Source organism: Charadrius vociferus, unplaced genomic scaffold, assembly GCF_000708025.1.
Source record: "Charadrius vociferus isolate BGI_N301 unplaced genomic scaffold, ASM70802v2 scaffold112, whole genome shotgun sequence".
Lineage (NCBI taxonomy): Eukaryota > Metazoa > Chordata > Aves > Charadriiformes > Charadriidae > Charadrius > Charadrius vociferus.
In genome coordinates this window covers 528658-552633 of record NW_009647011.1, presented here as the reverse complement: position 1 = coordinate 552633, position 23976 = coordinate 528658, and the positions used below count along the sequence as shown (strand labels likewise).

The 23976-nt window shown below is 40.0% G+C and overlaps 1 protein-coding gene across 1 annotated transcript in view; it reads right to left on the bottom strand.

Annotated features, from left to right (window-relative positions):
* Positions 1 to 23976, bottom strand: part of MACROD2 (MACRO domain containing 2) — an 886475-nt gene that overhangs the window by 694064 nt on the left and 168435 nt on the right. Inside the window, exon 3 of the mRNA XM_009895432.1 lies at positions 1565 to 1594. Within this exon, the coding sequence (XP_009893734.1) occupies positions 1565 to 1594 (30 nt within the window). The remainder of the gene's footprint in view (positions 1 to 1564; positions 1595 to 23976) is intronic.

Genomic DNA, 23976 nt, shown 5'->3' with positions numbered 1-23976 from the left:
GGGGGGGGGGAGGTGGGGTGTGAGGTGTTTTTAATTGCCAATAAATAAACTTGATCGAAACTAGCCCACTTTGAACACATGAAATACACGAAAAATCCCACCTTGACTGGTGGCGTGGGCTCATGCCATCTGCCACGGATGGAGAGCCACATTACCTAGTGCCACGCTGAACGCATGTTCAGCTTTTCAAGTACGGTCCAGCTGAACAAATACCACGGAAAGTCAATAGTCAAATCCTTTCAGCAGCAGCAGCGCTCTGGGAACCTGATTGGAATGTGAACATTTGCATTGATTTATAATTTTTTTATTTTTTTTTCGTCACCAGCTGGGAGGAAGCACTGGAGAGGAGGGTACATGGACGACTCCACAGGAACATGAATGGCTAGCAAGGATTACCTTTTAAAGGATTATCTTTTAAACAAAGAAAAATTTGGTATACTGCAAACAACTAACTCGAATCAAAAGAAACAGATTAATCCAACAGGATTACCAGGTGAGGCTCCCTGTACTTTAATGTCCAGACACACAGCTGAGAAATAGGACCTGCTTTATTTTCAAGGCCCGGGTGCAGCTGTCGAGCACCTTTTCCTGGTCCAGAAGTAAGGGAGGCCTGTTCAGTTAAGGCTGCGAAAAACAAAAGCTTTGACGACTTGTCCTCAAGCCTCACAGAAACAGGGATCTTCTGTCTTTTGCAGAGCCCTTTCCTTCAACCTTGCATATGTAAGCTCTGATCATCAGGTTCTTTTAACTCCAGCCAGGAAGGCAGATTAGTCCCTGCCCGCACTGCTCCTGCACTGTGAAATTTCCAGAACTGAGCTCTTTTGCTTCCCTCTGGGAGGCAGGGGAAGTCACAGAAAACTGACATCAAGCTCTTCATGGTTTTGTTTTTTTTCCTGAATCGTTAACACTCGCATAAACTCTTACAGCCATGGTACTACAGTGCTACAAAAAACAAAACAGCATGATCTACAGCACCCGTATATTTGGAAACAACACCCACTACGTGCACTTGTGCCTCTCTGTCTTACTAATACACACCTTGGGGTAGCATCTCTTACGCGCAACAAATATTTGTATTGAAATCTACTTGAGTATTCTGGCAAGCAGGACTGGGTAAGCAACAAAGTTTTTTTAAAAAAGTGCAAAAACCCCCTCCATTAATTTACTAAAATGAGTTTTTACCATGCTTTAATTATTTAAATTTTTCAAAAAAACCCGTTCATTTAACACACATTCAAGGTTCCCTTGAAGTAAATTAAATAAAAATCCTAAATACTTAAACACAACATAACATAAGGCAGTTCGGTTCCTTTATGTTTCAGTCAGCCCCATAGGCAGGTCAGCCCGAGTCTAATCCAGAGGGGAAACCAGATTCAGCAGCAGTCTCATGCCTCTTGATGATAGGAAACATTATTGACTTTGGTGAGTTTTCCCATCTAATAATTTTACTTTTCTACCTTTTGAACTTACCATACATTTTTTTATAACCAACTAAACACTACATTTGATCAGCATATATGTCACATTTATTTAAGAATAAATACAGCATTAAGCAAAGACTCACCTCCTCCACCTCCAAGAAGGCTGGAATTGGCTGCAAGAGGAACAAAAGGAGAATTGTTAGCCTTGAGCTTCCTAAATACAGATGGAAGCAAAACAGAAGATGTTTCACAAGACATTTTCCATTGTTTCAGTAACTTTGCTACTCTCCATTTATCCAAAAACATTTACTGCAAAACCAATCATTTATGTAAATTGTAATTGCAATCTTTATGTTTGCACTATTTTGCAGTATCTTTAACCATGTAGTCTAATAAATAAAACAATAATACAATTATTAAAGCTTAATGTGTTGAATAGCTTATGAAATTACAATCCTGAATTTACAATTCTATAAACCACATTCCTTTTTGATTACCAAATGAAGTAAAAGTCTTTCATTTTAAAGCAACTTCAGTAGACTTTGATGCAACTTTTGATTAGCTCCCCTTGTTTTCTATGACATGGGACCTTTGAGGATGACGATGAGAAACCTTGGCCCCATTGATATCAAAGAGCGTTTTACCATTGTATGCAATTAAGTTGGGATTTCACTCAGTATGCTTAATTGCCTCTGTACTGCAACAGTCCATACTGCAACCATCCAGCCAGCCATGCCAGATATGGATAAATCACTTATGGAAAGCAATTTTCAGAGCATGGTGATACAAGATGGTCCTTCAAATTAGGCTAGCACAATTGGAGACATGCCAAACACTTTCCTTTCACTGCCTAGGGAAAACCAGAAGGAAGGCCTAGGCTTCTAAGCCTGCCTTAAGTAAAGTATTCACCCTTTAAACGTGTGGGAAACAAATCCCTGTCCTGTCATAATATAGATAAAACACAGTATAAAAGCAAAAGTATACGAGACAGACACAGGTATTTCTCATTGCTCGCTGATAAGTAAAGGAGAAGCAAGACATCCAACCACTTCCTGCTCCAGGACAAGGGTAGATGGCAAGAAACACAGAATGTTAGGTATTTTCCCGTGTCCAAACTTTCTACCGTTATGCTTTATTGTTTCTATGATTTTCCTCTGCTTCCTAAATAGAACACTGTAAACAGCAAATTCCCCGGCTGTTGGATTTTTCCATCACTGTCTTGAGACTTTTACAAAAAAACCAACTGTTACCTTGGTCTTCCCTCATTTCTTTTTCAGATATTCTACAAACATCTTTGACTTAACACCCAATTCCAGCTCAACCACTTACAGCCAGCTTTCCCTGACAGTGCAATGAAATTGTCTTAATCAAAAAGCTAGGTTTTCCATCAAAGTATCATACCCAAGATCTTTAGTTTTAAAAGCGACGTATACCATTAATACTATTATCTTACAGTGACCCAAGAAGTAGCTCTAGGTTATTGAAAATGCAATGGTCTCTAAAAAAAATAAATATGCAGCTTTATATCCAGCATGGCTGACAAAATCAAATAAAAATCAAGAGTAAACAACAGCGACAGTTATCCATCCTAGGACCAGTGGTTCCTACACTCATTGAGTGAGTGAGTTGTCAAGACCAAGATCCCGAGGAATGTTCTCGTGCATCGTTCTGGTCCAAGTCAGGATCTAATACTCTGGAAGATTAGAGGGAGGAAAATGGGACAAATAACCTTTGTTTCTAAAACAAAGGCATTTGTAGACATTCTCAAAGAAGTGCCTGACTTCCTTTTTGCTGGCTGGAGTCTTCCTTCAGATGCAACTCAGAAACCAGCTGAAAACTATCCACTGTTCGTTTTGGTTCAGATTTCTGACACATCACGGAGGCGAACTGGCTCATGGAGAGACACGCAAGTGGCAGAATAGTGTGGCTAGGAAAGAGGAGATGGAGCAACACAGTTTGGAGAAAACAGTGCAAATCCTCCCTTTTGGTTATCAGATACTGTTATATTAGCTCAAGATCCTTAAAACTTTCATGTATCTATATCGCATGAATCAACTATTTTGCTAGGACATCGCTTTCACAGTTCCTTTGTTTTTATGTAGCATAACAAGACCGCTTCTGACTTTTGGCTATCCTCGAGAAAGTGCTAGCAGGGAACAAATATTGCCATATATAAATTGCCTTTGAAAAAGATATAATGATAGTAATAATAAATGTGTACAGACATATTGCAAAGAGTGCCACTGAACTTCAATCTTTCTATATCTACCTGCTCTTGTCCTTATTGAAATTCACTATTAAAGAATGACACAAATGAAAAACAGCCCCACGTATTTCCACAGCTGCTTCCAAAGGACTCCTGTAACAGGTAACATCACCTTCCCTGCAGTAAAGCGAGTAGATCTGAGACAAAACTCAGCACACTTCGTATCAGAAGAAAATAAAAGTAACAAAGTGTCAGCTACTGCCATAAGCGTGCTCTTCAAGATTATTCTTTTGGGGACTGTAGAATGCACCTACAATTACCAGTGTAGTTCTTGAATGAGTGAAATTTTAGGATTTCAATTATTATGTTTGAGAGGCTTAAGAGACACAGCTAAGACCTGCTATACCTCACTGTAATCAAAGTTTCCACTGCTAAAAATGTTTCTTCTGATACCCAGCCAACATCTCCATTGCAAACTCTCATTTGCTGGCTTCTCAGAGAATTATGTTTCTCTCATTAAGTTTTCCTGACAATGTTCATCTTTCCAATACTTTCTAAAATTTGTTAATATCATATAGTATAATTCAGCATCACACACTTCTCTATAGAAACGGCAAAAACAGTTCAAACAGATTTTTGGCTGCATTGCATCTATTACAGCTATTGAAATTGCAGTAATAATTCATAGGCACTTTTTTTTTTAAAGCATTATGCTTGACTATTAGGAGGAAAATCATACCATTTTCCAATGATGACAAGAAAGAACATGACTGAATTATATTTACAGCACTCTGTCCAGAAAGATAATATTTCACTCAAAAAGCAAGAACGTTTTTATTTTCAGATTTTTCAGACTGCACCTGAAAGTTTGAATAAAATATAACCCTCTTTCCATCTTTGTGAAATCCTTACCATTAAAGAAGCAGCTTGCCACTTAGCGCCTAAAGAATACATTTTCCTAGCCAGAGCTGGGGATTTTCACCCGGATGCAGAGAGCGGGTCAGCACAGCCCCACGGCTGCAATCACATCACATAATGTTGGAGCAAGCGTTGCCTCTCTTCTCAGTCCCCCAGCGCTGATCTACAGCTGCATTTTGTCCATCAGTGCTCCCAAATGATCAAGTCTTGCAAAACACTTTGAAAGGGTCTCCTGCTGTAGAGGTCCAACTATGGGTAGTTATGAGGAACCAGTGGTGGGACCCTGCAAGCTCTCAACCTCCAAACTTGATGCAGTCCAAACTGCTCCCCAGGTTGCACCACTACATTGTGCGCATGTCCAACTCCCCCACCTGTCTCGGGGCATGTGCACGTTACCACATTCATAGACAAATAGCAAATCCATCTTGACTAACCTCTTGTCCTTATTTCTCTATTCCAGAGCTGCACAAGATTCTGAAGTCATAGGAGGCTTGGGGTGGAGGAAAGAGGAAAACTGAATTGCTACCAAGTTACCAAGACAAACAACAGTAAGAGAAAACAAACAAGCATAAGAGGGACTCCAAAGAAATGCGAGGTAAAGACTTCTTGCACCTCATTTCATTCCCCATGTCACCCTTTCAAGTCAACCTTTCTAAAATTCCCTCCTTACAAATTACGGTCTGCAATAGATTCCTGGGCATTAATTCTGAAAATCCACTCCCAATACAAAACCTTGACATATGTACTCATTTTTACCAAGAGGAGTGATGACGCAGAGTGGTCAGGCAGCCAGCAGACTACGTACTTCCTTGTCAGGCTGAAATATAACACACACTGATAAAGCCCCATCCAAGATGTCTCACTTGGCGATGGCCCACAAGAGGCAGCAAAGGTGAGAGCTCATATAATTTCAAATATTTTTGCCTGCACCAGTAACATAGGCTTCAATAAAAAACAAAAATAACTTTGAAAAAAAAACCCCAGCCATATTTGGGGACCAGTTCCTGTGGTGTATTTTAAATAGCAGCTTCGGGATGAGCCAAATCACAGCACAGGAGATGCTGCACATCACCACTACTTTAAAAGGAGTCTGGAACTCTGCATTTTGAGAGACAGATCTCACCTTCACAGTCTGTCTCAGTACAGGAAACAGAAATACATCCAGAAGTAGTACTATGGCTTTCAGCCCTTTAGCTCTAGATTTCTTTTTATTAGATACATTATAAGTATTAGCAGTAAAAAGTGTTTCTACAAAGTTCATGCTTATCTCTAACAAAAAGTCCACTCTGAAAAAAATATCCACCTAAAACACTCTCTAATCACTGAATATAACGATTTAGCCATTAATGAGATGTTTTTAACCCCAGATTCAACCAGAAATTCAGTACTTCAAATGACTTGGCATCTCAATGGACTAGACTTTTGTGCTTTTTAACATAGAGTAGCAGCACCAGGACAGTGCTACTAAACAAGCTCCATGAACACTGGTCTGGTCTACCAAGAAAACTCTGCTCTTGCTCTAAGAAACAAAACTCCTCCCTAAACACTTCTTTGGGGAGAGGGGAAAAAAAGAAAAAAGAAAAAGAAAGAAGAAAGGAGAAAGGGGAAAGGAGAAAGGAAAAAGGAAAAAGGAAAAAGAAAAAAGAAAAAAGAAGAAAAAAGAAAAAAGAAGACAAAAGAAAAAAAGAAGAAAAAAGAAGACAAAAGAAAAAAAGAAGAAAAAAGAAAAAAGAAGAAAAAAAAGAAAAAAGAAACAAGAAAAAAAAAGAAAAAAGAAAAAAGAAACGAGAAACGAGAAAAAAGAAAAAAAGAAAAAAAGAAAAAAGGAAAAAGGAAAAAGAAAAAAGAGACCTGGAAGGAAAGAATTTAAAGCAAGCTTAGTTTCTCATTATGGAATACCCACAATGAAATCTCAGGTTACTAAAATGTACAAATTTGAATAATGAATATACCAGCATATTGGACAAATAAGAACTGGACATGAATGTTTCAAATCTCAGCCTTCTTAATGAGTTAAGTCATACAGCTTTCCAACGCTTTTTTGACTGAATAAGCAGACCAGAAACTGGCACAGGTCTTAACATTTTCCTCAATGTTCTCTTTACAACAGCATCCTTGCCAAGAAGTAGGATTATTTGAAATTTTGTGGAAAGCAAATGAATGCTGAAGAAGTTCACCTCAAATGAAACTGAAAATCTTTCTGTGCTGTAAGCCAAAAAGTATAAAAAGTGAAAAAGGATGTATGCATGGGTTGCTTAAACAGACATTTGCAGACACAGAATGATTTTCTCTGCTGTCAATTCTGTGGAATTTAGCAAATAGAAAAGATGTGAATACCAATTTTTGTGATGTCTCTGGAGATAACATGCTTTTAGCTGTGTTAACAGCATAGCTGACTAACTCTGGTTACTTTTTGTTGGCATATACTCATCTGACAACATTTTAAAAACGTAAATTCTTCTGGGAGCATGTCTTTGTCAAGTATTAATGGCACTAGTAACTTAAATTGACATCTATGTCATGCAGCCATGCATCTGTCAGTATAATAAAAATATACTTTTAAAAGATTACTTGATATTGTCTGACTTTGGCAGCAGATGTTTGAGCTTATTTTGATGTAAAAAAGATTAAATATTTTTGTCAATACTTTCTAATTGTGAAATTTATTCAAGACGACATCTTTATAACTGGCAGTGTTGTAAGATGCAAGACATTCTATTGCCTCAGACACCATTTTTATTCATCAATAAAACATCATAACAGGCATCTGGTGAGCAGAGCACCAGTAATTTATGGAATGGGAAGCTACATTTCTTCTACATGTTTTGTGAGACATCCTTACCTGTCACTGCACTTTGTTTGATCTTTTCTCAGGAAAGCAGAGAGAACAAAGAGGAGTGAGCTAACAACTGCACCTTGGACATTCAATCATTTTTAACACAAGGTATGCTTTGGTGCCTTAAAGTAAAAAGCTTTAAGCTTAAAGATTGTGAAGTCATTTTGAAGTACGTATAGTAAATAAAATGCAGCCATACACAGTATTCTACAGAAGAGTCACCGCTCTAATTAACTTTACTCAAAATACTTCCTTGCACACGAAGCCCCGGCAATCCTGAGAGGTAAAATAACATTATAGTAACAGACTGGGCCAGATTTGCAAAGTTCTGCAAGCGCCTAATGGTGCAAAGCAGAGACTAGTGGAAATTAGAAAACCGCCCAGCCTACAAAATAAGATGGACTTGAAACGTTTAGGCCCATCAGTGAGTACCGCTATTAGCATCTTCCGACACCTATATGCCTTCTGTAAACACAGCCCTCAAATACTCAATACAGAGGGTGTGATGATGACCTGCATGCAACTGTACACCAGAAACAGCTCCATAATATGGGTAGCAGCAATTTACTTAACTGCTTTCCACGGTGCAGAAGATTTCTACAAACAAGTTGCTTCTCTCTATACCTGGAAAGGGCTTTCACCCGAGCCGAACTGAGATTGAATCCTTCGGCTCACGCAGAAGCTGGAGCCTCACGTAGACAGACGGCTGCACCCTGAGTGCAAGGGCAGCGGGGCAGTCCCCGGGAAGTGCTCCTTGGAGCCGCAGCTCCTGCATCAGCCAAAGGCCTGGCCTCGACCTGCTCTGCTCCTGAAGGCTCCTAAGATGCTTCTGAGTTTAGCACAACAGTTTCGGGGTTTGCTTGCTTTTAAAAAATGGGTGATTGAAGGCACATCATACTCTCGATACAAACTTAAAGACTTGAGCTTCCATGTATTAAGAAATCTACTTTTCTGCCCATAAAAACCCTCTGTAAACAGAAATGAACATCTACCCGGTCTTATTTTATTGTTAGTAAAAAGTACCACCTTCATGCCATCTTTCTAAAAAGCGAAGATGTCCAGAAGCATGACCTAATGAGTCCAAACAATTCAGCTTGTGAAGTTTCCACCATCTGTGCTAGCAAAACAGATGATGTGGGAGACAAAAGAAAGGAACTGAATTTTCCATGCCTTACTTTTTTTCCCAGATAATGAAAGCGCACACTACAAATTTGTCCTGCTTTAAAGATAAATAAAATCTAATGGAGGGCTCTGTGCAATTACAAGTACAGGGGTTGTATTTGGAACTAATAAAGTGGCTTTGTGGTTTATTTGTCAAATAACCTGTGCTATTCTATTTCCCCCTCAAAAATTCTGTATAGAGAACAAACTGTTAAAAGTAAATCTTGCCATCTTTGCAAATAAAGTAGTCATTAACTCTGATTTCAAGCTTAATAGGTAGATTAAGGGGGAAAAAAATAATCAGCATACTAGTAAGTGCTCTGGAGTTGATCCTGTCAAGGAAATTGCCTTCACAACATTCAGAATTCAATAAGGAAACAATAACTGTCATAATTTTTCAGTTATTTTTCTTCTTCTAATACATTATCATCTCAATATATAATGTGCATTTATGCAAGAAAGCTATTTTTAAAAGTTATATATTACACCCATTAAGCTTAATCAGACATATGCAAAGCATCTCTGAAATCTGATAAGAAGAGTGAGAAAAAAAAAAAAACCCAAACAAAAAAACATCACCAAAGCCACATAAAAAAATGTGGCAGCATTGTGCAGCAGTCAGCAGCAGCAGCGTGCTGCGAACGTGGTATAGAAATAAGCACAGAGCTATTGGTCTGACATTTAAAATTTAGAGTACGTCGGAGGCATGCCTTCAAAGTAGAAGGAGCACAATGACAGGTTTTTACCTTACAGTGAAATACACTAATTGCTTTAATGCAGAGTGAGAGAAAATGAACAGAAATTGAAGCTGACTAACACATACTGAGAAAGAGACAGGAGAGAAGACGTCTGGCCTACAGTACTTCCTAAATGCTGCTGTATTAACTTCCATATGGACTGAAGATTAGGCTCCAACTTTAAAAGAAGCCTAAACTTTACAGTAGCCTGAGGACTCCAAATCACCGCAATTGCTTCTTGGTGGGGCAGGCAATCAACCGCAGCAAAATACATAACTTAAAAGAATACCCAAAAAAACGAGATGAACTTGTTTTTAAGAATGGGATCCACCAGGAGATCTTCAATCCCAAACACAACTCCGAAAAACATTTCCACGTGAAATCCTGCAAAAACAGCAGCTCACACATTCATACCAATGAAATTCATACCCTTCATACCCACCCACTGGTATTATTTCCAGCTAGATGGAAACACCTATTCCAAATCAAAGGCAAGAAAGCGATGCAAAAGGAAAAGGTTTCCCGCCAGCGCCTCGTGAAGGACAGTTAGAAGAACCTGTTTGATGGGGCTGATCTCATCCTTGGGAGGGAGCAGACGGCAGACGTGTTGAATCAGAAGCTGCAGTTTGAAGGGAAGGAGCTAGAAAAGGCTGAAACTGGCTGCTAAGCACTGCAACGTCCATCGTCATGTTTTGCGTGAACCCCTTTTGCAGATGCCACACTCGTTTTTCACGTTCCTCTCTTTTTTTTTTTTTCTGGCAAACAGGAGAAAGGTGCAAAGCTGGAATAATTTCATTCTAAAACACAGGTTGATAAATTGTCCCCCACACACTACCAGATGGTAAAGGGAAAGCTATGAATTCAGATTTCATCCATTTTGTGTGTCAATTTGTGGTTTGCTCAACCACTGGAAGTTGCCTTCGAGATCATCAAGGCATTTTAAAATATAGCCAAGCTGAAACGTAAAGCAACAGGAACTTATTTCAGGGCAGAATAATGAAGAAAAAAATATTCAGGTCTACTACAGCCAATTCTTCATCTCATAATTTGGGCCATTTGTGTGGTTTGTAAATGTAACATTAAAGGGAATCAAAGTGCTGCAGTATATAATTAATCCATTTAAGTGGAGTCATCATCAATATTTAACAGCCTACGCAAAATAGAATAAGAGGTAGTGCTAGGTTCTACCTGCACAATTAGAAAAGCAGTTTTGGTAGTAATTATTTCAAAATAATTAGTGAAATTTATAGAATTCATGCATCTTTACAGTATCTCAAAGGTACTAGAATATGTTATCTGGAAAACAGAAAAAAATTGGAGTGAAGTTCTTCGTGCTTTCTTTACTTTTGTCTTTTCAAAATTACCACCAAACCCGAACCTCCTGAAGTCTACAAGAACATTACTCTGTCATATTTTTCTTCTTTTTTAAAAAAACAAAAAACAGTGGTATGGTACTTATGGTGTAACTAATCACAAGATTTCATTTCAATTTCCTTCGCTAGGAAATAATTGCATAATATTTGGTTTCAAGAAGCAAAACGTCTGATTGCAAAAAGTGTTAATAAAGCAACAATTATGCTCTGAAAAGCAAGAAGACATCAAAAGGTGATAAAAACTAACACATTTCAGTCCTGAAACATTATTATTCAACATTCAGGCTTCAAAACCATAAAACGCCCCTAACTTGTTATGAAATCAGTGGCCACTGCTGAAAAGAAGCTACCCGGGGCCTTGCCCCGACAGCAGCGCAGCGCGTTTTTCTGTCAGGTAACCAGGAGTACGAGGTACCCCGTGGTTCAGGAACACCCCGGGGGAGTTCCCCTTTCCTCCAAGGCAGTCGAAGGAAGGTGAATCCTGGCTACAGCTGTAGGGCTGACCTCAGTGGGTGTGTTTTGAAGTAAAAGTAGTAAGTGCCCACACCACTGCTTTTTCTTGGGGTACTAACACTCATGAACAATATTCATTTTACAAGAAAAAAAAGATAAAGAAGGGGGGAAAAAAAAAAAAAAAAAGGCACACCTCAGGCCCTACCAAAACAGCCCTCGCACTTTTTTCCAGCTATGCAGGCAAGACTTCACTTGCAAATTTTGCCGCAAAGTTAGAGGAAGGCAAGGTGTTATTGCACTGTTTTTGCAAGAGCAGCCTGGAAGGAAGATTTTGACAATGAATTACAAGCTCCTGCAAGCAACTAGCGCAGACATGTAGGATTTGAAGAGCAGCCTGCAAGGAAAGCACTGAAGTAAGGTCTGCTTTAAAATATATCCAACTGTGCAAATGTAACATGCTCTGCATATGAACACGTTGTGTAACCTCTCTAATGATCCTGTCTTTATATAGCCTGAAATTAGAAGCAGCTCCCACTGTGGTCAGTGTGAGCCACATTACAGAAGAAACAGAGGATCTGGTTATGTATTTCACTGTACTTTTTTTCTTCTCAAACACAGGCCCAAACTGTTGCTATAGGGCTAAATATTTGTATAACAACGGTCGTGTATTCCTTTATAAGGGAAAGTGGAACTTAATAACCTGGGTATTTCAGTCAAACCAGAAATAATGCATTACAGTAGAACACGGACTGGACATCTTACACTGTCCATAATAATATTGTCCCAAATCCTTCTGTATACTGTTGTCAAATATACCATCCATACTTTATCTTAACTGTTTGTTTCAAAAGGTTACCATCTATAAGCTAAGAAAAAAATAATAGTCTTGAGAAGACCAGAAAAGGTATTAAGAATAACGTGCAGCCACCAACTTAAGTCTATCAGAGAAAAAAGAAATCGCCCCTTTCATGATAAAAGTCAGTCAACTTAGAGCAAGATTGATTATCCTCTCCATTTTACTGTTCCAGAAACATACGATCCACGATGTGTCTTAAAATAAAGAAACATAATCTAAAGTTTGAAAAAATACGGAAAAAAAAATAATTTACCGTTCGCTTACTATTTTCACATGCCCTGAAAACTTAAAAAACTCTATTCAGGAACTTTAAAGAAAATGGAGATGACAAGTAGCCAAAATGATGGGAAGGCCTGTAGATATTTTCAAAGGCGTGACAAAGCCAAGAGTCCAGATGAAATCCCTGGCAATGACAGCATTTCAGATTGTGTGGGACAATTCTTTGCTCCTGCCAGGTTGTTGGGGGTTTCTAATCTTTCCTAGCTGCAGACCCTCACATGTCACCATTTAGCTCAGCAGTCATCAGGTTGGAGCCGTACCGCTCAGTTACCTGCCTACCAAAAATTGCCCTGCGCCTTATTTGCCTGCCTATCAGCTGCGTACCTGCTCCTTGGGCACCCCATGGCTGCGTGAGAAGTAAAGCAGGAGTCATGTTTTATTATACTCTTAAGATACCTCTTTAACACCAAGATTACAGGCACTTCTTAATGACAAAGGAGATTAAAGCTATTATAAAGAAAAAATAATAAATGCAGTAAATAGGCCCTGTTGTTATAAGACCGTGCATTCAAGCAGATAGTATCTGGCAGAGGCAGTATTAAGGCTTTGATGAAATATTTATTGAGGTTAGGCTGGACAAGAATCTTTCATTTTCTCTGAAGCGCAACAGGAGGGTAGGCTGGCTGCACCGGTGCACACTGATAATGCCATGGAGGAAGAGAAATCGTCAAGCTGCAACACCTAATCGGTAACTTCATTCTATATGCACCAGTGTCATCCCTAGAATTTCCCATCCTTGCTTCCTGCTAATTCCACTGGTCAAATTTAGATATGGAAATGTCACCCACATCAAGCAAGACCCACACTACCTTGTCACGTAGAGCTACTCCCAGTGAGACAATATATTTGAGCTGTCTACAGCAGCCACGTCTTTTGGATGCATGCAAACCAGAAGACCGCATGTGGAAGACTGATTTCCCTAAATGGCCAATGAGGAGATGCAGACACCGTCAGGGGCAATGCAGGACATCTGTGTTTTGTGAACCCAAGACGGATGATGTGAATTCACCCTCTTGTGGCACAGATGCTTGTGGTTAATCTACCGTCATCACCACAAGCACTTCCACCACAAATCCTTTCAGCTATAACCACTACCCAAAACCACAAGAACTGCTCGTGCTTGCTATTTTTGCTACTGTTTTCTCTCGTTGCTTCTAGTAACAGTTGACTCAAGAGTAGTACCACAATCAGTTCACAAATCAGTGAACAAGTTTGACCCTTTGCCTGGGCCACAACTCAAATCACAAGCTTTTTTGTGTGCCAAATCACCTAATTGTCAGAGATACTCTCACTGAAAGCTTCAATAAAAAGGACCGTGGCTCACTAATCAGAGCTTAAGACAGAGGAAATAAAGCCAAAGAAATAATCCTACAAACAATTTCTACAGACAATTAGACTGAAGATAACTTTGGGAAAGCTGACTAATCACGTCAAAATATGCTGCTCCTTTTTTTCCTATTACAGAGTATTTTTAAAGGGCCGATCAAATAAACACTTCTACGGTTTTGGTTTTACCTAGCTTTCTGTAAGGCAAAAAGGGAAAGACATACAAGCAGTACAAAAACCATACTAGTATGAATCTGTGTGGTCCAAGTTTAGTCATTTTTCTCTCCAATGCTGCAACGCATACAGATCAACTATCTAGAACAACTTTCTAAAACACTGTTCTCAGTAAGTTTGTATTTTAATGAGTTATCATTCCTTCTCTACTTGATATGAGGAAAATTTAAAATCTTAAGAAGCTCTAAGCTTTCATATAGACCTTTTGCATCCAGGATTAGTATGTAACTCACAGTGATCTATTCGACATCTAGGAAACACAAACAGGGATACTATAATCTAATTTGTGCATAGCAAACACTTCATTTCATTATTCTCATACTACGAGTGTGATTTATGAGTCAGCTGAGTACTTTTGAAAAATGTATTGAGAAAAAAAGGACAGAATTAGCCAAGTACAAATGTTGCTTGTACGAATACAGAGACCAGTAATGTCAAAGGATATTACAGGCATCTTATGCTATGTATAAGCACATCTGTAAAGCAGGTGAAGTATGTTTTTATAGCTGCTCAGAAAATAAAAAGATGAATCATCTTTTAAAGCTCTATATAAAATTACTTCTCTAGTGGCAATTAATAGAGAGGCCCCAAAACACCAGTTACATGCTCTAATCATCGGGGAGAAAGAAATTAAATGACAATTTAGAAAAACCCAACCTCATTGAATATGGAAAATTCTGTTTTCTCTTGGAAAGCAACTACAGCAATCTCACATTCTATAACCACATTAGCAAAGAAACGGTCCAGTGGATAGCTGGAGAACATCTTATGTCCCTGAAGCATCAGGTAAATAGATTACTACACGAAACCTACACTACTAAAATGCATCGCGTAATGATTTGCATCGGTCATGACTTGCAGGAAAAGATGTGCTGTAAATCTATCTCTAATAATGTTGTGATCTAAGAATATCACTTCTACTGATATGTATAAAAACCACAAACAGTCCAAAAACGTTACCAGAATTTGTTACGGGCAGCAAAAAAACGTATTTCTCCAGCTGGAAGGAGTGACTGCGCAAGAGCACGGCTCTTTTCTTCCCCTAAAGTCTCAGGCAGCCTTTTCTTTATACTTCAAACAAATTAAATCTACCGCAATTAATGATTATAGTTTTTCCTTCAATCAGCCCATATTCCTCTAGGAAATTAACTTAGCTATTAAAAGCCTAAAGGCTGGAAAGGAACCTAGTTAGATGAGTTTTACCTCCTCTGTATTGCCTGTGTAATCAAATGCAGTTTCCCCACCAGTTTAATTCTAATCAGTTTAATTACTGAAAATTACAACCAAAAAAAACCCCCTTACTTCTTACACCAGAACAAAGGAGAAAAGCTACACGTGGTAGCACAAGAGTACTGGGTGGCAATAGTTTGCTACTGCACGTGACGGAGAGGAAATAACCGAAAATAAAGATAAATTCTAATATTCCTCAGACAACAGTTACCAGACTGCGGAGGTGGAAACGGCAAGCCACGAGCCAAGAATAAAACTCAGCACAGGCTACTTCCAAGGTGTGAAATCTGAGGAAGAGTTTATTACTTCATTACTGCAAAGCCTTGATTACCCAGGACCCGCATAGCTCCACTGAGTCTCAAGCTGTATTTCCTACTCAGTCTTTTGGTCAAATGCTTGCTGCACAGAGCAGCAGACAAGCAAAACACGCACCACCCGGGAGGGCTGAATTCTCTCTGTCCCACCAAAAGAAAGCTGCTAGGAATTCAAGCATCGGACAGCTGTCCATGCACACGGCGAGAGAACTAGGCTAGGAGCCACACTCTTTTCTTGCCCTGTCTCTAAAACAAAATGATTCTATTAGTCCACACTAAGAAAGGAGAAACCATGGGAAAATATGGAGGTAAATGTCTTAATTGTAGAAAAACACTGGTGGAAACCAAACTGAAAAATAACACCAGGAGGAGAACGGATCCTAACAGAGAAGTCCAGGACTGAGACAGAAAAGAAAGAAGCCCTAAAATAGAATCACAGAATCATAGAATTGCTGAGGTTGGAAGGGACCTTTAAGATCATCAAGTCCAACCATTAACCCACCCTGACAAAACCACTTCTAAACCACGTCCCCAAGTACCACATCTACCGAATCCACCCCCTCCCTGGGCAGCCTATTCCAATGTCTAATAACCCTTTCAGTAAAAAAATTTTTGCTAATATCCAATCTAAACCTCGCCTGGTATAACTTGAACCCCCTTCCTCTCGTCCTATCACTTTTCACCAGGGAGAAGAGGTCAGCCCCCACCTCTCTACAACCTCCTTTTGGGTAGCTGTAGAGGGTGCTAAGGTCAACCCTCAGCCTCCTCTTCTCCAGGCTAAACAACCCCAGTTCCCTCAGCCACTCCTCAGACTTGTCCTCCAGACCCGGCACCAGCTCTGTTGCCCTTCTCTGGACACGCTCCAACACCTCAATGTCCTTTTTGTACTGAGGGGCCCAAAACCGAACACAGCACTCCAGGTGGGGCCTCACCAGTGCCAAGTACAGGGGGATGATCGCTCCCCTAGTCCTGCTCACCACACTATTCCTGATACAGGCCGGGATGCCATTGCCCTTCTTGGCCACCTGGGCACACTGCCAGCTCATACTCAGCCGGCTGTCCACCAACACCCCCAGCTCCTTCACTGCCAGGCAGCTTTTGAGCCACTCCACCCCAAGCCTGTAACGGGTGCACAGGTAAAATGTCTGCTGTGGGGGCCTGATAAAAGCCGGGATGCCGTTGGCCTCCTTGGCCACCTGGGCACACTGCCAGCTCATACTCAGCCGGCTGTCCACCAACACCCCCAGCTCCTTCACTGCCAGGCAGCTTTTGAGCCACTCCACCCCAAGCCTGTAACACCCAATGGGGCTGTTGTGACCCAAGTGCAGGACCCGGCACTTGGCCTTGTTGAACCTCATGCCATTGGCCCATCGGTCCAGCCTGGCCAGATCCCTCTGCAGAGCCATCCTACCCTCAAGCAGATCAACACGCTCGCCTGGCTTAGTGTCATCTGTGACCTTACTGAGGGTGCATTCGATCCCCTCATCCAGATCATTGATCAAGATACTAAAGAGAACTGGCCCCAGCACCGAGTCCTGGGGGACACCTCTTGTGACCGGACACCAACTGGATTTAACTCCATTCACCACCACTCCCTGGGCACCGCCAGCCAGCCAGTTTTTCACCCAGCAAAGAGTACACCTGTCCAGGCCATGAGCAGCCAGTTTCTCCAGGAGAATGCTGTGGGAAACGGTGTCAAAAGCTTTGCTAAAATGCAGGTAGATAACAAAGTGGGTCACGTTGTCATAGAAGGAGATCAGGTTGGTCAGGCATGACCTGCCTTTCCCAAACCCATGCTGACTGGGCCTGATCACCCTCTTCTCCTGCATGTGCCGTGTAATGGTGCTGAGGATGATCTGTTCCATGACCTTCCCAGATACTGAGGTCAGACTGACTGGCCTATACCTCCTTCTGGCCCTTCTTGCAGATGGGTGTCACGTTTACCAACCTCCAGTCAGCTGGGACCTCCCCGGTTTGTCAGGACTGCTCATAAATGATGCAAAGTGGCCTGGTGAGCACTTCCGCCAGCTCCCTCAGTACCCTCGGGTGGATCCCATCCGGCCCCACAGATAGGGGGCCCGTCCGGCCCCCACAGAAGATAGAAAAGCATTGAAAGAAAAAGTAAAAGCTGCTAATTGAAATGCTCTATTTTATATGATAGGAAAATACCGAGATGAAAGGTCTCTTAAACAAGCCTGTGAGACCCACACAGAGTTATATAGAAATATTTAGAGAGAGTAAGTATGCGTGTTTTCCTTCACTTGATTTCCACAGCAAAAGTATTTCTTAGTGTTATGAAACTCCCTGCTTAAAAAGTAATTACTTCACAGCATTTTTGTCTTACCTCTTGCCACAAGGCAACTTCTATGCTGATCAGAAAAATACGAGATAATATCATGCCTTTTTTTCTTTTGAAATACACAAACCATAAAAAAAATCCATTCTTTCCTTGCATCTTAATTTCTTTTTATCATTTTTCCTCTTTGACCGTAATGGCTTTACTGTCTACTTCATAATTTTAAGGACCTCAATCAAGGCCACTTTAAATCTGCTCCGTCCAGATGACTAATCCCAGTAATCTCATTTAAACTACTAGTTTACATTCTACTAATACTGCCAAGCCACCTGATCTGTACATAAAGGGGTAGGAGTATACAGGTGACTCTTACGGGAAGACATTGCAAACACTGCAGAAAGTGGAAAACCAACTGCCATAAAGCAAGGATTGGTGCTAGTAAGAGAGACACCAGCACTTAAAAGTCTAAAAATATTGGAAGAAATTATTTTATTTTTGCTGAATTGACCAGTCAGCCAGCTTTGTATTTCGTAACGTGCACAGCAGAAAAAAGAAATTCTGGCTTGCCACAGACAAATACTGTAATCCCTCTCCAAAAAGGAAACTCATGAAATCCAAGACACGTTTTTTAACTAATTGTTTTCACCAATCTTTCAATAATGGAAACTGGGCAGGGAAATACCCTAGTAGTACTTAGAATCCTGGAATCTGCCCAGAAAGACGGGAACGTAAACTATATAAACTTTACCAAAAGGCAAACCATGCATTTTCTTAGAGCAATATGTCATGTCTTATATAAAAAGACCACTTTGTTGCAAGACAACACACATGCTTTTCCCAAGGTCTCTTTCTGTGAGAAGATGTCTGTAGCCATGAAGTCTTTAAAAATTCCCTTAGTTTGTGAAGAACTGCAGAAGGCGGGAGTATCTTGATAAGCAAACACACCAAGGCTGTATTGGAGTCTACGGTGCTCTCCTGAAGGGACTATCTAATCAAGGATATCAAGATATAAACTCCCAGGGTGGAGAATCCTCATACTTATGGTAAATGCAAGTCACTTATTCACAACCTTTGTTCAAAAATACCCAGCTTTGAACATTTAAAAGGCTGTAGTGTTAAAGGGATCGAGTGTATCTACCAGGACAATACACCTCTATCAAAACTTTTTAAAGTTACAGACTTAGATAAGAAGTCCTCAGGTATCCTTACCCACTCCCAATTGCTTTACTGTAAACACTTATGAGGCTATGTTATCCAATCCTTTCCCAAGTTTCTCCTAGACTTTTGTTCTCTTAGAAGATGGGGAAAGCTGCAGAGAAGTACCACGCAAATCCTCAAGGTTCTGACTTTTGAAGCACTAATAAAACTCCCACTGAATAAAATGGGGAAAGACTTCAAATATTGCAGAAGCATGGATCTATTAGCAGTAAGTTCTTACTAGCTGATAGCTTTTTTGCCTTCTCCATTCATGATAATTTTTTTTTCCTTAGCAAGATCAACAACTGAAAAACAGAATAGGACAAGAGGACCAGAGGAAAAAAAAAAGCACAAAATACAAAGAAACCCAACAAACAAACAAGAAACGTTAATCACAAGGAAGCAAATAAAGGTGCGAGAATGACAAAAATATTTGCCAAAACTCCTGTCTCTTTTTTCCTCACCCAGACGATACACAAATGTATCTATATTTTCAATTCACATTACAAATTTTAAGTACACCTCTTCAAATGTATCTATGAGACACTTTTAAAAAGAATGATGGTTATAAAAGCTGCAATAGGTCCTGCAAGAAACAACACAGAAATCAGTTGTACGTGTTAGCGGAGGATACCACTATCATCGTCATGGGTCCCCTTCCTGTAACAAATTGCAGAAAACTCCCATCGAGACCCACGCTAACTGCATCTCATACAGCAGGATGAAGGTCGCTGTTATTAATGCAATCAGACGATATGTTCCACCATTACAATTTCCAAATTGATCTTTAAAAGAACAAAACTGTATTTGTTTGAAGCACCTAAAATAGTTCTCTAAAACAAAGGAAGAAAAGTTGAACTAGACAGAGATGAAACTGTCCATGTTAGTTTTATAACAGAGAGAATATTAAGATAATATTTTATCACTGCCATCTCACTGAAGCTGAGACTTGCAATGCATTACATCCGGTGTGCAGAACATCCTTCCATAGAGACAAATTCAACCATTGGTGTACTCAAAGGACTCTTGAGAAGAATGAATGCACTTAACCTGTATTTCCTGTTCTTCAAAATCAGTAATTCCAGAGGATGTCCATTTGGAGGTTCAAGCCCCTTTCATGCAACATACAGACCTCCTCCCATGGGGCCCAGCCAAACTCAGAGCTGCATGGAAAGCTCTCATGCTGCAACCACCACCCGGGTCAGTACTGACTAAACAGCCAGACTTAAAAAGATTAAATTCCCTAATCTGAGAAATACCGCAGAAGCAGAAGAGTGGATATGTCCTCAGCATAGTTTCAGGAAACAAATCTTGCAGCTCAGCAATTTCACTTTTTACTGTAAGGGATGTTATGACAGCTCCACAGTGGATTCATATTTAAATATAACTTTAGTCCCCTCTTGCATCCTTCGAAACATCCATCACTGTAACTTTAGCCTTTTCATAATTTAAATGAATAATCTTCAGCTCCTAAATACTGCTTTAGTCTGTTTTGACAGACAAAATTAATACCTCTTGCAGTTTCTGTTGGAAAGGACTAGAAGCCCCAGTTATCAGATGCTTTGACCTTCCCCCTCCAGCCAGTTATTCATGCTGTCAGCTAACTTCCATGGGTCTCCGTACCCGCACCCTCGCCAGGAGCCGGGAAGGGACAGGCAATGGTGGTGAAGATGTGCTGCGGCAGCCCGGCGTGGGACTCGGCAAACACCGATCTGCCCCAAACCACACCTTTAGAAACCGGGCTTCCAGTTATGCTTTTAGCTCCAGAGCACGAGAGGTTTTATGCTTCTAGAAATGGCATCTGTCATTAGAAGAAAGTAGGTGTTTTCACAACTTTTACGGGGAAAAATGTCCCAATGACCCCAGCAGGCTCAATTTAAGCTGCTACAAGAGAGATCTGTAGAGCTACTATTGAGGAGAAAAAAGTTCTACATCTCTTTCTCTCAAAGCTGGGTTATTTGGGGGATTTTGCTTATTTATTTAGGGGGAGTTCTAGTTTATTTTAATATATGCATACTTTCTGTCTTGGGACTTTTGACCTACACTGAGCCTATAGATCAAGCGAAGAAAAAGAAACCCAACCAAAATCTCTGCTTGCACAAGTCTCTGAGAGTCCCCAGTCACAAACCACTTTTTCTGGCCAGTAAAAGAAAATGAGTACAGGAAGAGCAGTACTGTTTTGATACCGTTGCCATGGCATAAAATTATTATTCCATATATGAACTTTCATTACATTTGTCATCAAAATCATATTCAACAGGTAAAGCCTAAGCACAGGCATGGGAGGCGTAAGACCCTGACAGCCAGCAGCTTTAAGCGGGGTTGATAAAGAGCCAACAAGCTGGAACTGAATCTTGCCTTATTTCCCAAGGTATAAAACCAGGTTTTACCAATATTAAAACGCTTGGTGAATGCATTAAGAATCTTCTATTAACAACATCTCTTTAATAATGGATGATGACTATTTATGAACAGTACTGTACTCTCATGTGAAAGCATTCCATTAAAAAAAAATACAGTGGAAAAAGAATCACACATTCCACTGTAACACATCATTTAAAAAGTTCATCAGAAGTAACAAAATCCATGAGAAAAGATGCAAAATATTCTTTATTCACAGGACATCTTCTGAAAGACTAAAAACTATGAGAAAACTCTCTACATCTCAAAGAAATTTTTTAAAGCTAAATTCTCAGCTTCTACTTTGTTAAGCAAGAAATACTTTGAGCATTTACTCAGCTGCAGTTAAAAAAAAGAAGCGGCTACTAAAAATTCTGTATAGCATCATCTACTTATTAAATTCACTAAATTGAAAAAAAGAATAGTTTCTTTTGTTGAAAAAGAAACTACTAAAACTTATAGCAGCTTTAAAAACTGCCAGGAACACAGAAGATTTTTCCCAACTGATATTCCTTTCTTCTTTCTTCCATTTTATTCTCGTTTTGTAAACGGCTGTCTGTATCTCATCTCTAGAACACCCAGTTGAGATATTGTTATTACTACTCAACTGCTTAACGCTTTTACTTTTCCATGATTTACACTTGAAGAATGTAATAGCAAATATACCTAATGGCAAAAAATGTTTGCTAAACCACCCAACTTTAACTAACGCTGCTGAAGTCACAGGAGTGGAAAGCAAATTGGGAATTTGTAAATGACAGTGTTTGGACTGTTATATTTCAGAAAGTGTTCACAAACAATCATTTTAGCATAATGTACTGCTCTCCTTGGTTCCCTGTACAGTCATCAGTCCTTCTAGAAAGCAAGCTGGAGCCACCAAACTTCCCATCCTGCGGACCAACCTCCCTCTTTCCACCGATTGTATGACGGATCAAGTTAGCTTTTGTCAATATCCTTCTTTAGGTTCAGAAACAGCATTTGAGCTATAAGCTGTCATCCACATCACACATATTCAGAGCTGGAAATGCGCATCCTGAAGGAGAAAAAGGGACAGCCGATACCAATTTTCAAAATCTTGCAGAGTAAGAGGTTTCTGCCATTTGGGAGCATGTCACCATTTTCACTTTGGTACAATGCAGTCAGACCACAGAACAGGAAAGTCCAGGTTTTCACCCACAGTAATACTCTTGAGCAGAAATGCACGTTAGAAACGAAGTGAGCCCTCAGCAGAAGTGCAGAGCAGGTACAGTGGGAGAACTCCAGCACTCAGCGGATCCTGTCACAAGTAAGTGGAAATCCACCAGAGACCGATTCAGACCAGGTTTTCATCCACAAATACAAGTTTAAATCAGCTTGTACGAACTTCAAAGTTAGGAGCTGTACTTTCACCTTACTCACTACTTCTAGCTGGCCTGAGACCCCTGCAAGGGATTGTCTTATAGGACCGTTTCATCCTTCCATGACTGCACATATGTTTAAAAAAAGACAGTTGCGCCCAAAATATCACAATCTATAGTACTTAATTGAAAGCAACCCTTTGGGAACTGCTACTCCTGAGCAAAGAAATAATCTTGAGCCCGACCACGACGCTGTTTTAAAAACCAAAAAACACTATTTGTCTCCAAGATGGTCTTTCACAGGAAAGCCGTCCCAACTCAGCGCTCATGCCTCTCAACTTTCCCTCATGGTTTCCTCCCCCTGACCTAATTTCTCCTCTCTTTACGAGGCTCTATGCAGGACATTTGCTCACAGCCACGTCCTCTACCAGGTACTTCTTTCTTCTTCAGTTCCTCTCCAGCTGCTTTCTCCTCCCCCCCAGGTCCATGTTGCCTGACCAGTTCGCTTTTCTGGACCCCTCCATCCACTTCTCTGTCAAGCTGCCCTCTTACCGTTTGCTATCCAGCTTTCCACTGCGATATGACATTTTGCCTTTCAGTTTCAGCACATACGGTTTCCAGTAACCAGATTAAAGTGACTTAAGTTAGAAGGAAGGCAAACATGTAAACAAGCAGCTATTAGATGTAAATGCCTAAAGCAGGCTTCATCCAAGCAACATTCACATTTGAGAAAATAAGCCTGTTTTCATCGGCCCAGTAAATATTGCCTGCAACTTCCCAACTGCTTTCCACCTTTCAGAGTCATCCTTCATGAAAGATACCTACAACACACCCCTGGGTAGTCAAGAAAAAATCAGCTTCAAATTAATTTATTAGGGCTTTCTTTCTCTTGAGAGGGAATGTAGCTGCGAACTAGAAAACCTTATCTGATAGTTTGGGAGTTAAAAGGTCACATGAGACCGGGAAGTATCTTGATGGAAGAATAGCCATTATCTTTTCATATGCATTATGGCAATTTTTTTCTTTCAAAAACAAAGCTCTTAAGAACATTTTACTGGACACCATATAGATCATTTAAAGTTTGTCCCTCAGTGTCTCATAAATGTTGGCAATATAATTATGAAACTGCAAGCAAACGTGTCGTGGAATCATACTATTTATTGAAAAACAGAAACATGCAAGATATAAATGTATATAGGCACTATTAAGATTAGATACTAAGCCATTTCTCAACTACAACTCAGACGTATATGCAAAAAGTTTCACTTACTGAGATTCATCACGAATATCGAATTCTTAAACAAACAACCTAAATTGGATATTGAATACCAATCATTATCACAATGTGAAAAAAAACTTGCTCCCTTGAGACCAGAAAATTTAATCAGCCTACAAGAAATAA